This window comes from Aphis gossypii, chromosome 2 (assembly GCF_020184175.1).
Source record: "Aphis gossypii isolate Hap1 chromosome 2, ASM2018417v2, whole genome shotgun sequence".
Lineage (NCBI taxonomy): Eukaryota > Metazoa > Arthropoda > Insecta > Hemiptera > Aphididae > Aphis > Aphis gossypii.
The window spans coordinates 62817125-62831579 of record NC_065531.1 but is presented as its reverse complement, the minus strand read 5'-3'; the positions used below and the strand labels follow the sequence as shown (position 1 = coordinate 62831579).

The following is a 14455-nucleotide window of genomic DNA, read 5'->3' as shown; positions in this document are numbered from 1 at the left end:
ATAATATATTAATCCGTGGTTATTACTTATTATATAGTAAACAGCTGCTGCTGTTGAAAAGTATTATTGATAATAGTTGAATCTATTAAATTACGTAAAATCAATTTTGACGAAATGTGTATTCGTTTTTATTAAAAATGAAAACATTAAGCAAGTGCTTTGATTTATTCGAATTACAAATCTTTAAAGATCTCTAAAAATCAAAATCTAAAATAATTTCATGAGATTAAATATCTTGTTCGTGATAAGAAGGTTCTCATAATGATACGAGAATCGTAAATCGTAATAGTATATTATTATGCATTGTTATGAAATTATGAATGAACTACCTTTTCTTGGCTATCATGTATCAATGCCATCATCATTTTGAATTCAATGACACCATGCATTTTGGATTGTAATTAATAATAGGTATCATCGAGGTATTAAATATTATGCAGTAACATACATTTAATATTGATTGTCTTGATAGTAATTTTAATTTCAAATTAAACCAGTTTCACCAATAACTATTACTTAAATAGTTAATGTCTCAATTTTTTTTAATTTTTTAGATACATTCAAAAAATCAAAATCATATACTACAACTCTTGGTAAGTATGTAAGTATTATTAATTTATATTATCTAATGCCTAATACGTTATCCTAATATTCACAACATTAATTTCTAATTTTGTTTTAGACTAAAATGGGAGAGCTTCCTGGAGAGTTCTCTAAGACATTCAGAACACAATACATCCATCCAACTACAAATGATATTGACTACGTAAAACATTTACCATTTAACCTTGATAAAGGTCCATACAAGTCTGAAGACCATTATTTAGATACACAATTTCATCTCTTACGCGAAGATTTTATTCATCCATTAAGAAAAGCTATACAATATTATCGTAAAAATAAATCTACAGTCGGCATTAACCTGATATGCAATAATGTAATATTTGATGGTTCTAGAGAGTTTTTTGGAAACAAATTGGGTTTTATATTTAGATTTGATCCCAATGCATACAACATCAATTTATTTATAAATGGGTTCTTATTACTTTTTTCAAAAGATGATTTCAACACATTTTTTGCTGGACTTGTGCTGAAAGATGACATAGAATACTTAAAACAAGGCATATTATTAATAGAAATGCTTGATAATATTGACATAAGGCCAAACACAATTTTATCTATGGCACAGTATGAACAATTTTATGTACCTTATAATTGGACACTCAAAGCTCTTCAACAGATGAACTCGCATACATTTCCATTGAAAGAGTATATAGTATTTGCCACAAACAAACACTGTGTACCTGAATACTTAAATGACATTAATTATCAAAAGTATGATATTGATGATTACAAATTTAATATTTTGAATGATGAAGAATGGCCTACAGAAATATATCTGCAACAAGAGAGTAGTCAGTATGAAGCATTTAAAGCAGCACTGACTCATAAATATGCTTTAATTCAAGGTGTTCCAGGATCAGGCAAAACATTTATAGGCCAACGAGTTGTAAAAGCAATGATTGAAAATTTATATATAACAGGGCGACTAAAAAATCCTATTGCTATTATTTGTAATAATAATCTTACATTAGATCATTTTTTAGAAGGTATCTTAAAAATAACTGACAAGCTTATCAGAATTGGTAGTCAATCAAAATGTGAAGCTTTAAAGAAGTATAGCTTAAAGAAAATAGTAAAATTTAACAAATTAAAAATAAATAATGTTTTGGAAAAAAATTTAAGAGTTAAAGAACAAGCCATTTTAGATTGTTATGAGAAATGTGATAAATTGTATTTGGGTATTCTGGATTGGAGTATTTTGAAATCTGTGGTACCAAAAATGGCGTTCAACACTTTTATAGATTCATGGGATTTTCTAAACTGGTTGTTTCACCCATATCCTGTAGACAAGTTGTTTAAAAAATATAAAGTAGATCATGTAGAATGCCCTCAACATTGTCTTATTTTAGATGATGTAAAACAGCGTTTGTCAGATCTGACAGAACAAATTGCTGAAGGCAGTGAATATCATTCATTAAAAATCAAACAACAAATTACTATGCTGAAGAAATTCTATGAATACTTTGAGTATATGTTATCTTTTGATAACTCAAAAATAAGTCCAATTGTTGTAGATGATATCCATTTAATTCCTGCTGATCAAAGATGGGTGTTATACTATAACTGGGTACATAAAATTGTTAATGATTATAAAAATATTTTAATTCCAATATGGCATGAGTATAATGAATTATGTAAAAAACTTGATGAAGATAGATTAACTCAAACTATAGATTTACTAGATGATATTTATGTAATTGGACTTACTACTACTGGAGCAGTAAAAAATAAAGATTTGTTAGAACGTTTAAAACCTCCAATTGGTAAGTACTTCTATAAGAATTCTAGTATAATCAATTAAATTCAAATTTATTACTAATGTTAATCATGCATTTATTTTAATTGTAGTATAATAGTAGTAACCTATAGTAATAATAATGAATTTAATTACATTTATGATATTATTTGTTATTTATACCCTATATTACCTTTAATTATTTATTATTTATTACTGATTTAAAATCAAAGTATGAATAGATAATTTAAAATATATTTAATTGATTAAAATGTTTTTATACATCAGTTTAAATGCTGTTGCTTTCTCGCTCTATTCAAAACATAAAATTAAAATAGATTAATAAACTAATGTTTGATTGTTTTGTTTAGTTATTGTGGAAGAAGGAACAGAGACATTAGAACCATTCATAGTTGCATCATTGACTGAGCATTGTCAGCATTTAGTTCTAATTGGTAAATTCTTATAAAATCTTTAGTTTTATTTATTAATAAATTTATGCTAGGTACCATCATTGATCATAAATTATAGTATTTACTAGAAGATGTGGTAAAAATGTACAATTCTATAATAACATTTTTTTTATACATTTGTTCAATTTAAAAATGTACTTATTTGTTTAATTTTACAACTATCAGGGACTAAAATAGTTAATGTTGAAATATAAATATAATTAATTTTAACTTTGATTTTTCAAACATTAGTACAGAGATCCCCAACCAGGTGCCATAAACTTTATTTAGGGTTCTGCCCTAAGTTCCGGGTTTTGAAATATATTTTTTATTTTATTATTCATGCAATAATAAAAAAAAAAAAATATATAGTTAATTTTCAATGTAACAATTTGTTTTATAAAATATAATATGGTTATATACTATATATCTACATTTCACTACTTTTGTTTATACTTATGCACTGTATAATAAATGACTAAGGGTACTCTGAGTCAAAAAAGGTTAGGAACCTTTGTATTAATATATTACGTTAAAAAATTACAATAGTCTGGGCCACAACAAGTGACTTACCCCCATCATTATACTGTGATTCATGACTCTACACCTAGCCAACAACCAAGATAAAGGTTCAACGTGTATTTTACACTACATTATGAGCACTATTTTTTTATATTCGAAAATTTAAGAATAGTGTTGACCTTCAACTTTTAACTGAATGTTTATTATAAATTTCTTTTACTAATTTATAACTCATTAATCAAAATCACTTTTTTTTTTTATGTAAAAATTAATTTAACTTTATTTTTGTTTAAACTTCAGTGGATGAATAATTAGATAATATTAATTTATTTTATTAAATAACTTTTATTTGAATTATTTAGGAGACCATAAAGTAGAACGTCCAAAGACATCATCATACACTTTAGCAAAAACTTATAATTTCAATCAAACACTTATGGAACGAGCAATAAATAATGGTTTACCTTTAAATCGACTTATTAAACAATTCAGAATGCGGCCAGAAATAATGTCATTAGTCTTACCATCCATTACTGATCAATTAGAAAGTAGTGAACAGACATATAATTTACCAAATGTTATTGGAATAACAAAAAATGTCTACTTCATTGATCATAATATTACAGAGGTATTAATTTTTAATTTTTAATTGGCATTATTATTATGTTAAACTAAAAAAATGTAATAATTAGGATAAAAGTCACATCAATTTACATGAAGTTAAATTTGCAATTGGACTTGCTCGTTATCTTTGCTTACAAAATTATAAACCTGAAGATATAATGATTTTAACATCACATAAAGATCAAGTGTATGAACTCGTAAAGGTAAATTATTTGAAAAATTCTATTGTTTTAATTAAATTTTAATTTGTATTGGAATTATTATGATTAGCTTAAAGATGAATCTTCACTTATAAAAAATATAAATGTATCATGTGTGGATAATTGCTCATTAAATGAATGTGAAATTGTAATAATATCCACTATACATAGCAATAAAGAAGACACAGGATTTTGGAAACATGAAAATCGGATATCTGTGGCTTTAACAAGAGCAAAATCTGGATTATACATTATTGGGAACATAAGCAATCTTATAAGCCAATGTGAACTATGGAATAGTGTAAAAAGTTCTCTTCAAAGTTTATCCTCTATTGGTATATTTATAATTATTATTTATTTTTTTTATTTATTTGTAAAAAACTATATCTTTTTTAGGAAGTGAATTGACTTTAGAGTGTTCTATTCATAAAGGAACATTATCAAAAGTTTCCAAATCTGAAGATTTTGTGAATCGAAAATGTCCTCGTCCTTGTATGCAGCAATTAAAATGCAATCATTATTGTCAAAGTATTTGCCATACACGTGATCGTGAACATATGTATATGTTTAAATGTAGAAATATAAACTGCAGGTGTGTTTTTAGAGAACTATACTAATATTTTTTATGGAATTAGTATATTATAGTATACATTGCAATTTTTTGTCAAACAATACTCATTATTTTAAAACCTATTAAGAGGATATCATATCTGTCATACATGCTAACGACATAGTACATTTTTCTTCACCAGTTCCTATAATGTGCTTTTAGTTTTGATATTAGAGTGAATTGACTCATTATCTAACTTTTAGGTAAGAACAATACTTGTGTTTTCATAATTTTTAATGATATTTTAATTTTTAAGTGAATTATGAGCATTTTTAAATATTTATTATTTTGTATACTCATCTCACTTAAAAATTAAAATATTGTAAAAAATTATGAGAACACAAGTATTGTTCTTACCTAAAAGTTAGATTATAGGTCAATTCACTCTAATTTCAAGCACATTATAGGAACAGGTGAACAAAAATGTATTATGTCATAAGTGTGTAAAACGAAGACAACATATGTGGCTGCAATGTCCACATGTATTTGAAAATATTTTTTTTACATAATTTCCTATTGAAATAAAACAACACTTTTATATTCTTTAGTTTTCTTATAGTAAAAGTATTAAGTAATTAAGTATTAATTTTTTGTTTTTGCTATTTTGAATGATAACATATATTTTTGAATTCATATTTTGAAACAGAATATTTTTCGGACTATTTTAATACATACAAATTACAAATATAATTTCAGTAGAGTAGTTTATAAGTTATAACCTTTTAAAGTTTAGATGAGCAGAGTGAAGAGATACTGATATGCACTGCAAAATGTTAGTATTCTAATATTCTATTTTTTTTTCAGATCAGCTAAATCTTTAATCCGCTACCCATTAAGAGACATATTTCTATTATTCTGGGAGTACAGCAAAAATATTATATATAATGTAATAAGTCAGCCCATTTGAAATATTTAATTGTGGTATTGATTTAAACATTTTAACATAACTGAAATAAAAATCAAGTTTTTTATTTACCATGTGATACCTAATCATAACCTGCTAGTCATACTATGTATAAATGTATTAGATACTATATGTATTAATAAAATGTTCCTAAATTTATGCATATTTTATTTACATTTTTTTTTTTTTTAATAGTCCTAGCTATCATTAAATATAGTTAAAAACCTTCAAAAAATGATTGTTAGAGTAGGTATTCAACCTATTCCAATAATCTTTTTTCATAATGATTAGATAATCATACTACAGTGTACTATAGTTTTAATAGAAACAAATATTGTAGTGTTTTAGTGTATCTAACCTTAGATAGGTTCTACAGTTCTACCTCACTCTGAATGTGTTATACCTTATATTGTATTTTTTTGATACTATAGCAATGTACTTTGAAGTTGTTTAAAGTTTTAAACATGAATTTCCAGTGGAAAGTCAATAATTTGAAACAAACAAATTTAGTATAAAATATTTGCAGAACATCATAATTTACTACATTAATTTAAAATTATAAATTTAGTAGATTTACTAGTTACTACTAAACCTTCTAAAGTCTAAAGGTAAAATATTATTTTATGTGTATATTTTTCATATATCTCATAATCATATTTCTTAATCTTTTTCAAATTCAAAATTAATACAGTGTCACTTATTACCTTCAAAAAGTATTATAATTAATTGACTTTTTAGATGTTACAAAAAAAGTAGGAAAAAGAGACAAAATAACCTACCACTTAATATTAATAGCAAAAAAAACTATTTTATTTCTTAAACTAATTATTAATAATGAGTTAATAAGTTATTAACCTATATACAACTTAATTTAAGATACTCAATGTACCAGATTATAAGTAACAATTATTTATTATTTTTGTAAGCTAAGTTGATAAGCTGTTGAGTGTTGATGCTATAACAAGAATAAAATAAGAATATCATAACTATATTATATTTTCCAGCAAATAGGCACTTTTTAATCGACATTTTTAGAAAAAAAATAGAAAATGTCTCATGCCCATAAATAGTTCAAAAATAATATTATAAACATTTTTTTTTTAAGTGATTGTTTCAATTTTTAAAATTAATCATAAATTTTAACAATAATCTCTATGTAGGTAGTAGAAAAATGGATTTAGTTGGTCCATCTTAAAGGGATAAAAAGTACAAAAAAAAATCAAGAACTTTCGAAATAATAAGAAAAAAACAAAAAAATCGTAGAAAACTTAAAAATATTAATCATATGCAAATCCAAGTGTGACAAAATCGATTTTTTCTGTTTTATATTAAATTTGTGTAGGTACCTAGTTCAAAAATTAATAAAAATTATCAAAGTGTATCATTATAGTAAAATTTTCAAAATATATTGAATAACCTTGAAAATATATGTTTTTAATGTTTATACGTTTTCTGATTTTCAGTATTCACTGTTAATTGAATATTTAGTTTTAGAATGTTATATTGGATATAATGCAATTAATATTAATAATATACCTATTTAGTATATACAGTATCACAGTGGCTGCCTAGTAGGTACTTAGTACCTATACTCAATAACGAGATACACTCGACCTTTACCTATTCCATCAGAGCGAATTCCCAAGTTTTTTTTAAAAAAATGTATAGGTAGTAACATTATAATATAATATTATTCATATTATGCATTAACAACATGTATTATAATATAAACAGCGAAAATTGTTGTCTAAACTTTGATAAATTTTAAATCAATTAATCAAATTATATGTCTGTTAAAAATAAATTATACATATAGCCTTTGACGAAGTAGGAACCTATGTGATATTCTTTAATTTATCTCGTACATACATTACACTTGTTAGTTGTTATTAAGTGAACAATGCACATGCACAGTTTAGTATTATGTAGGTATTTAAAACACGTTAGGTTCTTGGAATATTTACCTATACTATAATTCATAAATATATTATAATGATTTTAGTTTTTGTAATTTGAAATACAAATACTCAAACACCTTATTATTGTATTGAATGTTTTGTGAATACAACCATTTAGACACTTAGGTAAATAGTAAAATATACGCTGCGTTTTTAATAATTAATTCTAAATTAATATTAGATAATATATTAATATCTATTAAGCTATACATATTATATTGTTTAGAGTTCAATCTCGAAAAGGTATCTATTAAAGATTAAACATCAAATTACCTATATTAATAATAACTGCATCATAAATAATTAAAGTAAATCTTCTAGTCTCTGGTATTTTTTACAGTTATAACTTATAAGTTTATGTTTATGACTTACCCTATTTATGACTTATAAAATGTATACATATTATAATTATGATTACTATGAACATTTTTAACATCTTCTCACGATTACACGCATTTGTATGTTATCATGTTTTAAAAGATATAGTTTTTACATTTTTAAATGCTTTAACATGTTGTCACGTACCCACGTATAGGTAAGACACTAAGGTCTAGGACTAGGACCACCGATATTTTATCCAATAATATATCAATATATTAGGTACCAGTGCTCGACTTGGCAAAATTAAAGTTGGAAGACTCTGTACAATTTTAAAAAAGAGCGTCCCCATCACTTTTTAAACATTACTGAGCCGTAGAGGCTACGCCCCCATTACCCCCTCTTAAAACATATAAAAAATATTTATAAATTATCAATTACAAAAAAATTACTGTAAATATTATATTGTATATTATAGTTATACCCTATTAAATGTAACAACACAACTTAAAAGTAACTCAATAAAAAACAACCCATTAATTAGGTACTTATTTAAATGGTTCCATAAATTATCATAAATAAATAAATTGTCAAAATTATGATGTTATCACGTGCATTCCATAAAGTTGCAGAATGATGCAGCGTGTCAGCGTCTCGTACGTCCTTCTTATAAATATAGGTAGAGGTATGCTAAAATTTCTGAAAAATAAGTTGGGGGTACTCCGTTCCCCTGTGTCCCCCCAAATCGAGCACTTATATACCCTAATAGGTACTATATTTTAATAATGTATTAGGTATTTAGGTAAGTAAGAACAACTGTCAACAACCATGCAGCAATTGCAACTGAAATTATTACAAAGATTAACTCGATGTGGCTGGTGAATTACGAGATTAACAATGGTTCAAGGTCTAATAACTTTAAATAGTCTTTCACCGTGAATCATTAAATATGTATAGGTATCGTCCTGCCTCCTGCGGAACACAAGTTTGCTTCTGAATTTCACTTAATTATTAATGTATAATATTATAAATATAACGGTCAATCGTCAATGGGCATGAATAGTTCTAAATTTTTAATAATTTTATAAAACATGTTATAAACTCAATTATACACCATTTACACGGTAATATTTTATTATGTAGGTATACCTAGCTACTTATGAATAGCATCAAGTAGGTTAGTACCTATCATTTATATATATATTTATATTATAATTATATGCTAATACAAAAGTACGATATTTTAAATCATTAATATGACTAGTCAATAGTCGACGTATAAACACCTATTATCTACCTTATTTTATTTACACATATGGCTATATTATATAGAATTATAGATTATAGGTACCTACCTACCTACCCATTATACATTGTACATACAATACATATGTAAATTACATTATAATATTATGATGTTACAAATTTAAAGATATAATTTTTGATGGTTATTAGTTTATTACCTACGTATTTTTTGGTAAAAATAATATTGTCCTTGAAATTCAATACATACAGCTCTATAACTGAAATATTTAGGTACTGAATTTTAAATAGATACCTACCTTCAATAAATTAGATAGTGTTAAAAAATAAAAATAATTAATGCTGAGGCATTTATGCAATTATGCATGTATGGAACATTGGCGTGAGACGTGTATTCAGTCAATGTTTACTATTTTAAATAACTTGAATATTAATAGACATTAGCAATTATTAGTATTTAATTTTAGCACATTAATATTACTATAGAAGTCTGTACCCATCCCATAAAAAAAATTTACTGTATTGCTACTATGACAAAACTTACTGTGATTGTGATAGGTATAGTAGCTTTAGCATAATATCACAGAACAATATAGTAGTTGTATGGGTACCTAACAGGTGTCAGATGACAGTAAACTTGATAAATTTATCATTTTGGTTATGCTTGTGATAAACATTACGAAAACACAAAATATGATAACAAGACAAGTAACAACATCGTATACCGAGACGGATAAATCAAGCTTAATTTTGAAAAGTAATGAATAAAGATAATAATTAATAATTGCATTTTAACTTTAAAGTAACATTATACATAATATATAAATGATGTAAATTAACTAGGTAAATTGAAATCGTGTCGTTAGTTTTCGAAGTTCTATATATATTTCATTAAACTATCTATTTCTGTGATAATATTGACATTCTTCATACTTTAATTAATTTAGTACCTAATTATGTATTTTTAGTTTTAGAAAATGGCTTAATGTCCTTGTTTGTGATCATAAATAATTGTATGTCTTAAAAACATTTGAATTAATTGAAGCCAAACAAACTTAACTAATATGATACGATGCTCAATTTCTGGAAAACAATTCAATCTAAAAAAAATCCAACGTCATCGGCAAATATCAACAACGCTGGGTTGAACATTAACAGTGATGGAGGACTGCCTCTCAAAGATTTTGAATATGATGAGAGTGGTATGTAATTATATTATTTTATTCCTTTACCTTTAAAATAAAAGTTCTTATTTCCATTTTTAATTTTTAACAGATCTCTATGCTCTGGAAAAATGTAGATTATCATTACATTTTGGTGAAGCATTAGTGTTGGATAATAGTGCACTATTATCCATGTTTAGACAGTTTTTAGATCACAGAAATTCATTACCACTCTACCATTTATACATGGCATTATTGGGTCGCACAGATATTGAAGATGAGTTATTACGTGCAAATTTATTAAAAAATATCTCAGTTCATCGGATTCATTTTCCAGATCAATTAATAGCTAAAATAAATAATCAAAGTAGACATATAGATATTGGTGATTTAAAAGAAGTTACAGATAAAGTTTATGCAATATTACAAGAGTAAGTATCTTTATCTTTATGATACATATTACATATCAATGTCTTACAACTACAGATAGATTATAAATAAATTATACAAATTTTATAATCTTATTATCCCTAGGTATTGGAATAGTTTTGTTCAGACTGATATGTTTTGTAAATACCAAGTAGATGTTTTAACAGGTGGACAAGTTACTCTTGGTGATATACTGCTTTGTGATGGACTTCTTTCTTACTTCATGGAGGTATTATTATGACGTTTATGACAAATGTTAATAATATTTTAATCGGTATAACTTTAAGTGATTTATTTAAACCTTAGAAATGAAGATTTCTTGATTAGATTTTTATCTTATAATATAATTGTAGAATTAAAACTACCAGTACCAAACTGTAATTCACTAAGCATGCACACCCCCTTTTTCTTCAATAATATTGTTATTCAAATTGTAATTTCTGAAACCTTTAAATATACTTAAAGATCACATTAAAAAAAAGTATATTGGGAGATACAAACTTCTGTTTTACAAATTGAAACTTCCCTTTTCCATTGTAAATTATTTAGCATATAATTTTTTTAAACACTACATTTACAAATTTAAATTTAATCTTATAGTTTTTGAATTATTTTACTTTGTACACTAAGAATTAAAAGTTTACAATTTACTATCATTAATTTAAACATTATAATAACTAAGAAACTACTCATTCACCTCTTAAACTAAGTACATTGAAATTATTTTAGTAAAAATAAATAAGGGTTCTTATTTGAAAAATGGAAATTTATATTGTCACATGGCACTTAAAAAGTACAGAAAATCTTTAAAAATCCTAAGATTTTAAACAAATTAATTATTAAAGGAAAATGAGGATAAGTAGGCTCAGTTTTATTATGTCTACTAAATAATAAATTTAATATTAGATTTTTCATTATTTGATTAATGAACATGTCATATTCAAAATCAAAAAAATTAGTTCTCACTTTCTCAGTTAGTATTATTATTAAGAAATATATTACAAAAGCAGTTAAATATTTTATTTATAACCATACCCATTTTATTATGCATATTTGTTTATTATCTAACATCATTTTCTTAGAATGTATACAAAAAAAGTTATCTTAACATGCACAATTATAATATTTTAGATTCTTAACTTGCCTATTATTACAATTATAAATAATAGTATTTATGAGTAATATCATCATAAAAAAACATCTTCTTAATAGATACAGATTACCTAATACAATTAATTTGTGGTTTTAGATAATGATTGATGTTTACTTTGATAAATAATAATGACTTCTAAAATTTTAAAAGAATTGTACAAAATAGTATATTAAGTTATTATTTTAAAAGTAATTGACTATACTCCGGCCCACGAGAGAGTATCCTCGTTTTGCGCATGCACATGACTTACGGCGGGTCGCGGGTTGGTCCCATTGCATAGTAAAGTAGTGGGAAATGCGCGGAATCGGACGAGTTTCGTTGGGCGGCGGGATATTCTCTCGTGGGCCGAAGTATAATTAGTATTACATTTGAATTAAGAATACAAAACAATAAAATATATTGGTGTTCTTGTATTTTTACAGTTCCTTGACAATGAAGGCTGTAGATCAATTGTTGAATTCTGGTTAGCGGCTACAAATTTTAAAAGTTGTGTTGAACAATTAAAAAATACTTCAGTTAACTATGAGCAAGCACAAAGTGATGCTATTTGTATTTATGAGAAGTAACAGGAATTTATTAAAAATTAATATTAATGTTTTATTAATATTTTGATAACATCAAAAATTCTTTACAGATATCTTTCTCTTCAAGCAACATGTTCACTTGGCTTTACTGATCAAGTAAGAATTACTGTTGAAGAGTCTATTTGTCCAGCTGACATACAAGGCCAAACTGTAACAACAATTAGCCAGTGTTTTAGATCTGCCGTTTTAGTAGTCCTAGCATTCTTACGTCATAGATGTTTAATGCCATTCCTATCATCTCAACATTATGTACGTTATTTGTCCGAATTAATAAAAGCTGGAAATTCCTATCAATCCCTTTCCCAAGACAACGAATCATCTAGTTCATCAGTTTCTGAGTATAGTACTAATTCAAAACGATCAATGTCTTCTCTTTTACCATATTCAGCCAGTACAGATTCATTATGGAGAAAAAGACAGCAAAGGTGAGTCCAGAGTTAAAGTATAATTACCAATTTAATAATATATTATACATTTTATAGCAATATATTTAAAAAAAAAAAGAAAATAATAATAAAAGCTTATTGAAACTGGTGAATTTAACTCTTGTGTAAAAGGTGTTTGACAATTGGACACTTAGTTAAATAATGTATGCTTCACTGTATTAATTTTATTAAGTATGATGTTTAAATGAAGATCTGAAACTCAATTGACTAAGGTAATCTTGTATAGATAGCTTTAGAGCTAATATGGATTCTAGTATTCAAAAAATAAATATATAATTTTTTCACATAATATAATATACCTATATAAATGGCTAAGATTAATTGACAAGTTATTAAGCACATTATATAAAATTAAAATACATTCCTAAATTCTGTATTTAAAATAAAATTCAATAATCTAAATGAGATAATTTATATTTATAAAAAAAAAAAAAAAATTGTTAGATTTTAAAATCACTAAAATACAATAAACCACACATTTGTGTTAACTATCATATTTTTTCTCACCATACAATGCTTGTATTTTTAATTTTATTAGTGGCTTAAGTTTTGGTCGAGTTGATGAATATGGTCGTTTTGAAAGGAATATAGAACCAGATCCAGATAAAAACAAAGGTCTGTTAAATTTGTATTTTACTTTTTAATAACTATATGAATTATTAATATTATTTTTTAGAATCTGGCATTAGGAGAATGATGAAAAAATTTGTCAATAAAGAAGGAGTAAAAATGCAAGAAGATATGGCTTGGCAAGTAGCTGAAATGATTGTAAAAGATGTTACAAGTGTGACAATGGCAAACAATGATGAAGATTTTGGTGCAGAATAAAGTATTGTAAAAAAACTATACTTTATAATTTATAATATATGTTATAAAATTAACAAAAAAATATTAATTTATTAATAACATATGTAAAGAAAAGACAGGTAATTAATTGTGAGTGAAACGCACATTTTGTAAAATATTTAGATATATTGATAATATTTTTATATTTATTACAAATATTTATTATAATTTGTTAAACTATTAATTGTTATATGATTAAATGTTTAATTTATATGATATATGTATAAATTAGTATCAATTTTTATTCTAAGTATTTATGTTAAAATTTTGTATTTTATTAATGTAATCTCAGGTTTAAAGCATTAAAATTATTTCTTAAAATTTTGTAGTTTTACAATTTAAAATTTAAAATCTTTATACCATACTATTAATATTCGCATTACACTCAATTACATAGATATTTAACTTAAGAAAGTTAAAATATTGAGATATTTAGCAATTAATCATAATCAGCTTAAATAATTAGATTAATTACTTATTATTTATATTTGAAATTGAGAACATTTCTTTAAAAGTATTTTAAAGTTAAATTAGAATTGTAATTATTAAAGTTTGAAGCCATGCACTTAAAATTAATCAAGTAATAATTACAGACATTAAAAATACACATATCACTATCCTTAT

General features: G+C 24.9%; 2 protein-coding genes across 6 annotated transcripts; both read left to right on the top strand.

Annotated features, from left to right (window-relative positions):
- Window positions 1-104: 104 nt before the first annotated feature.
- Window positions 105-5841, top strand: LOC114122950 (NFX1-type zinc finger-containing protein 1-like). Of its 4 annotated transcripts, none has more exons than XM_050199589.1 (9): window positions 105-411; window positions 555-593; window positions 683-2387; window positions 2731-2814; window positions 3696-3961; window positions 4026-4160; window positions 4228-4492; window positions 4554-4749; window positions 5572-5841. In XM_050199589.1, the coding sequence occupies exons 3-9, from the start codon at window positions 689-691 to the stop codon at window positions 5672-5674; spliced, it is 2748 nt and encodes a 915-aa protein (XP_050055546.1). In that variant the 5' UTR covers window positions 105-411; window positions 555-593; window positions 683-688; the 3' UTR covers window positions 5675-5841. The 4 variants fall into 4 exon arrangements, with proteins under 4 accessions (XP_050055546.1, XP_027841562.2, XP_027841563.2 ...); XM_027985761.2 differs by having other exon boundaries at window positions 555-601; XM_027985762.2 differs by having other exon boundaries at window positions 105-422.
- Window positions 5842-9806: 3965 nt separating this feature from the next.
- Window positions 9807-13893, top strand: LOC114122968 (A-kinase anchor protein 10, mitochondrial). 2 transcript variants are annotated; one of them, XM_027985784.2, is made up of 8 exons: window positions 9807-9967; window positions 10179-10412; window positions 10486-10804; window positions 10908-11031; window positions 12378-12517; window positions 12590-12964; window positions 13524-13600; window positions 13662-13893. In XM_027985784.2, the coding sequence occupies exons 2-8, from the start codon at window positions 10283-10285 to the stop codon at window positions 13811-13813; spliced, it is 1317 nt and encodes a 438-aa protein (XP_027841585.2). In that variant the 5' UTR covers window positions 9807-9967; window positions 10179-10282; the 3' UTR covers window positions 13814-13893. The 2 variants fall into 2 exon arrangements, with proteins under 2 accessions (XP_027841585.2, XP_027841586.2); XM_027985785.2 differs by having other exon boundaries at window positions 9843-10053.
- The last annotated feature ends 562 nt before the right edge of the window (window positions 13894-14455 follow it).

Coding starts and splice junctions, on each gene's coding strand:
- LOC114122950 (XM_050199589.1), top strand. CDS start 689: ATGGGAGAGCTTCCTGGAGAGTTCTCTAAGACATTCAGAACACAATAC. Junction 2,388..2,730: donor ACGTTTAAAACCTCCAATTG/GTAAGTACTTCT, acceptor TGTTTTGTTTAG/TTATTGTGGAAGAAGGAACA. Junction 3,962..4,025: donor TTGATCATAATATTACAGAG/GTATTAATTTTT, acceptor TGTAATAATTAG/GATAAAAGTCACATCAATTT.
- LOC114122968 (XM_027985784.2), top strand. CDS start 10,283: ATGCTCAATTTCTGGAAAACAATTCAATCTAAAAAAAATCCAACGTCA. Junction 10,413..10,485: donor TTTTGAATATGATGAGAGTG/GTATGTAATTAT, acceptor AATTTTTAACAG/ATCTCTATGCTCTGGAAAAA. Junction 12,965..13,523: donor TGGAGAAAAAGACAGCAAAG/GTGAGTCCAGAG, acceptor TAATTTTATTAG/TGGCTTAAGTTTTGGTCGAG.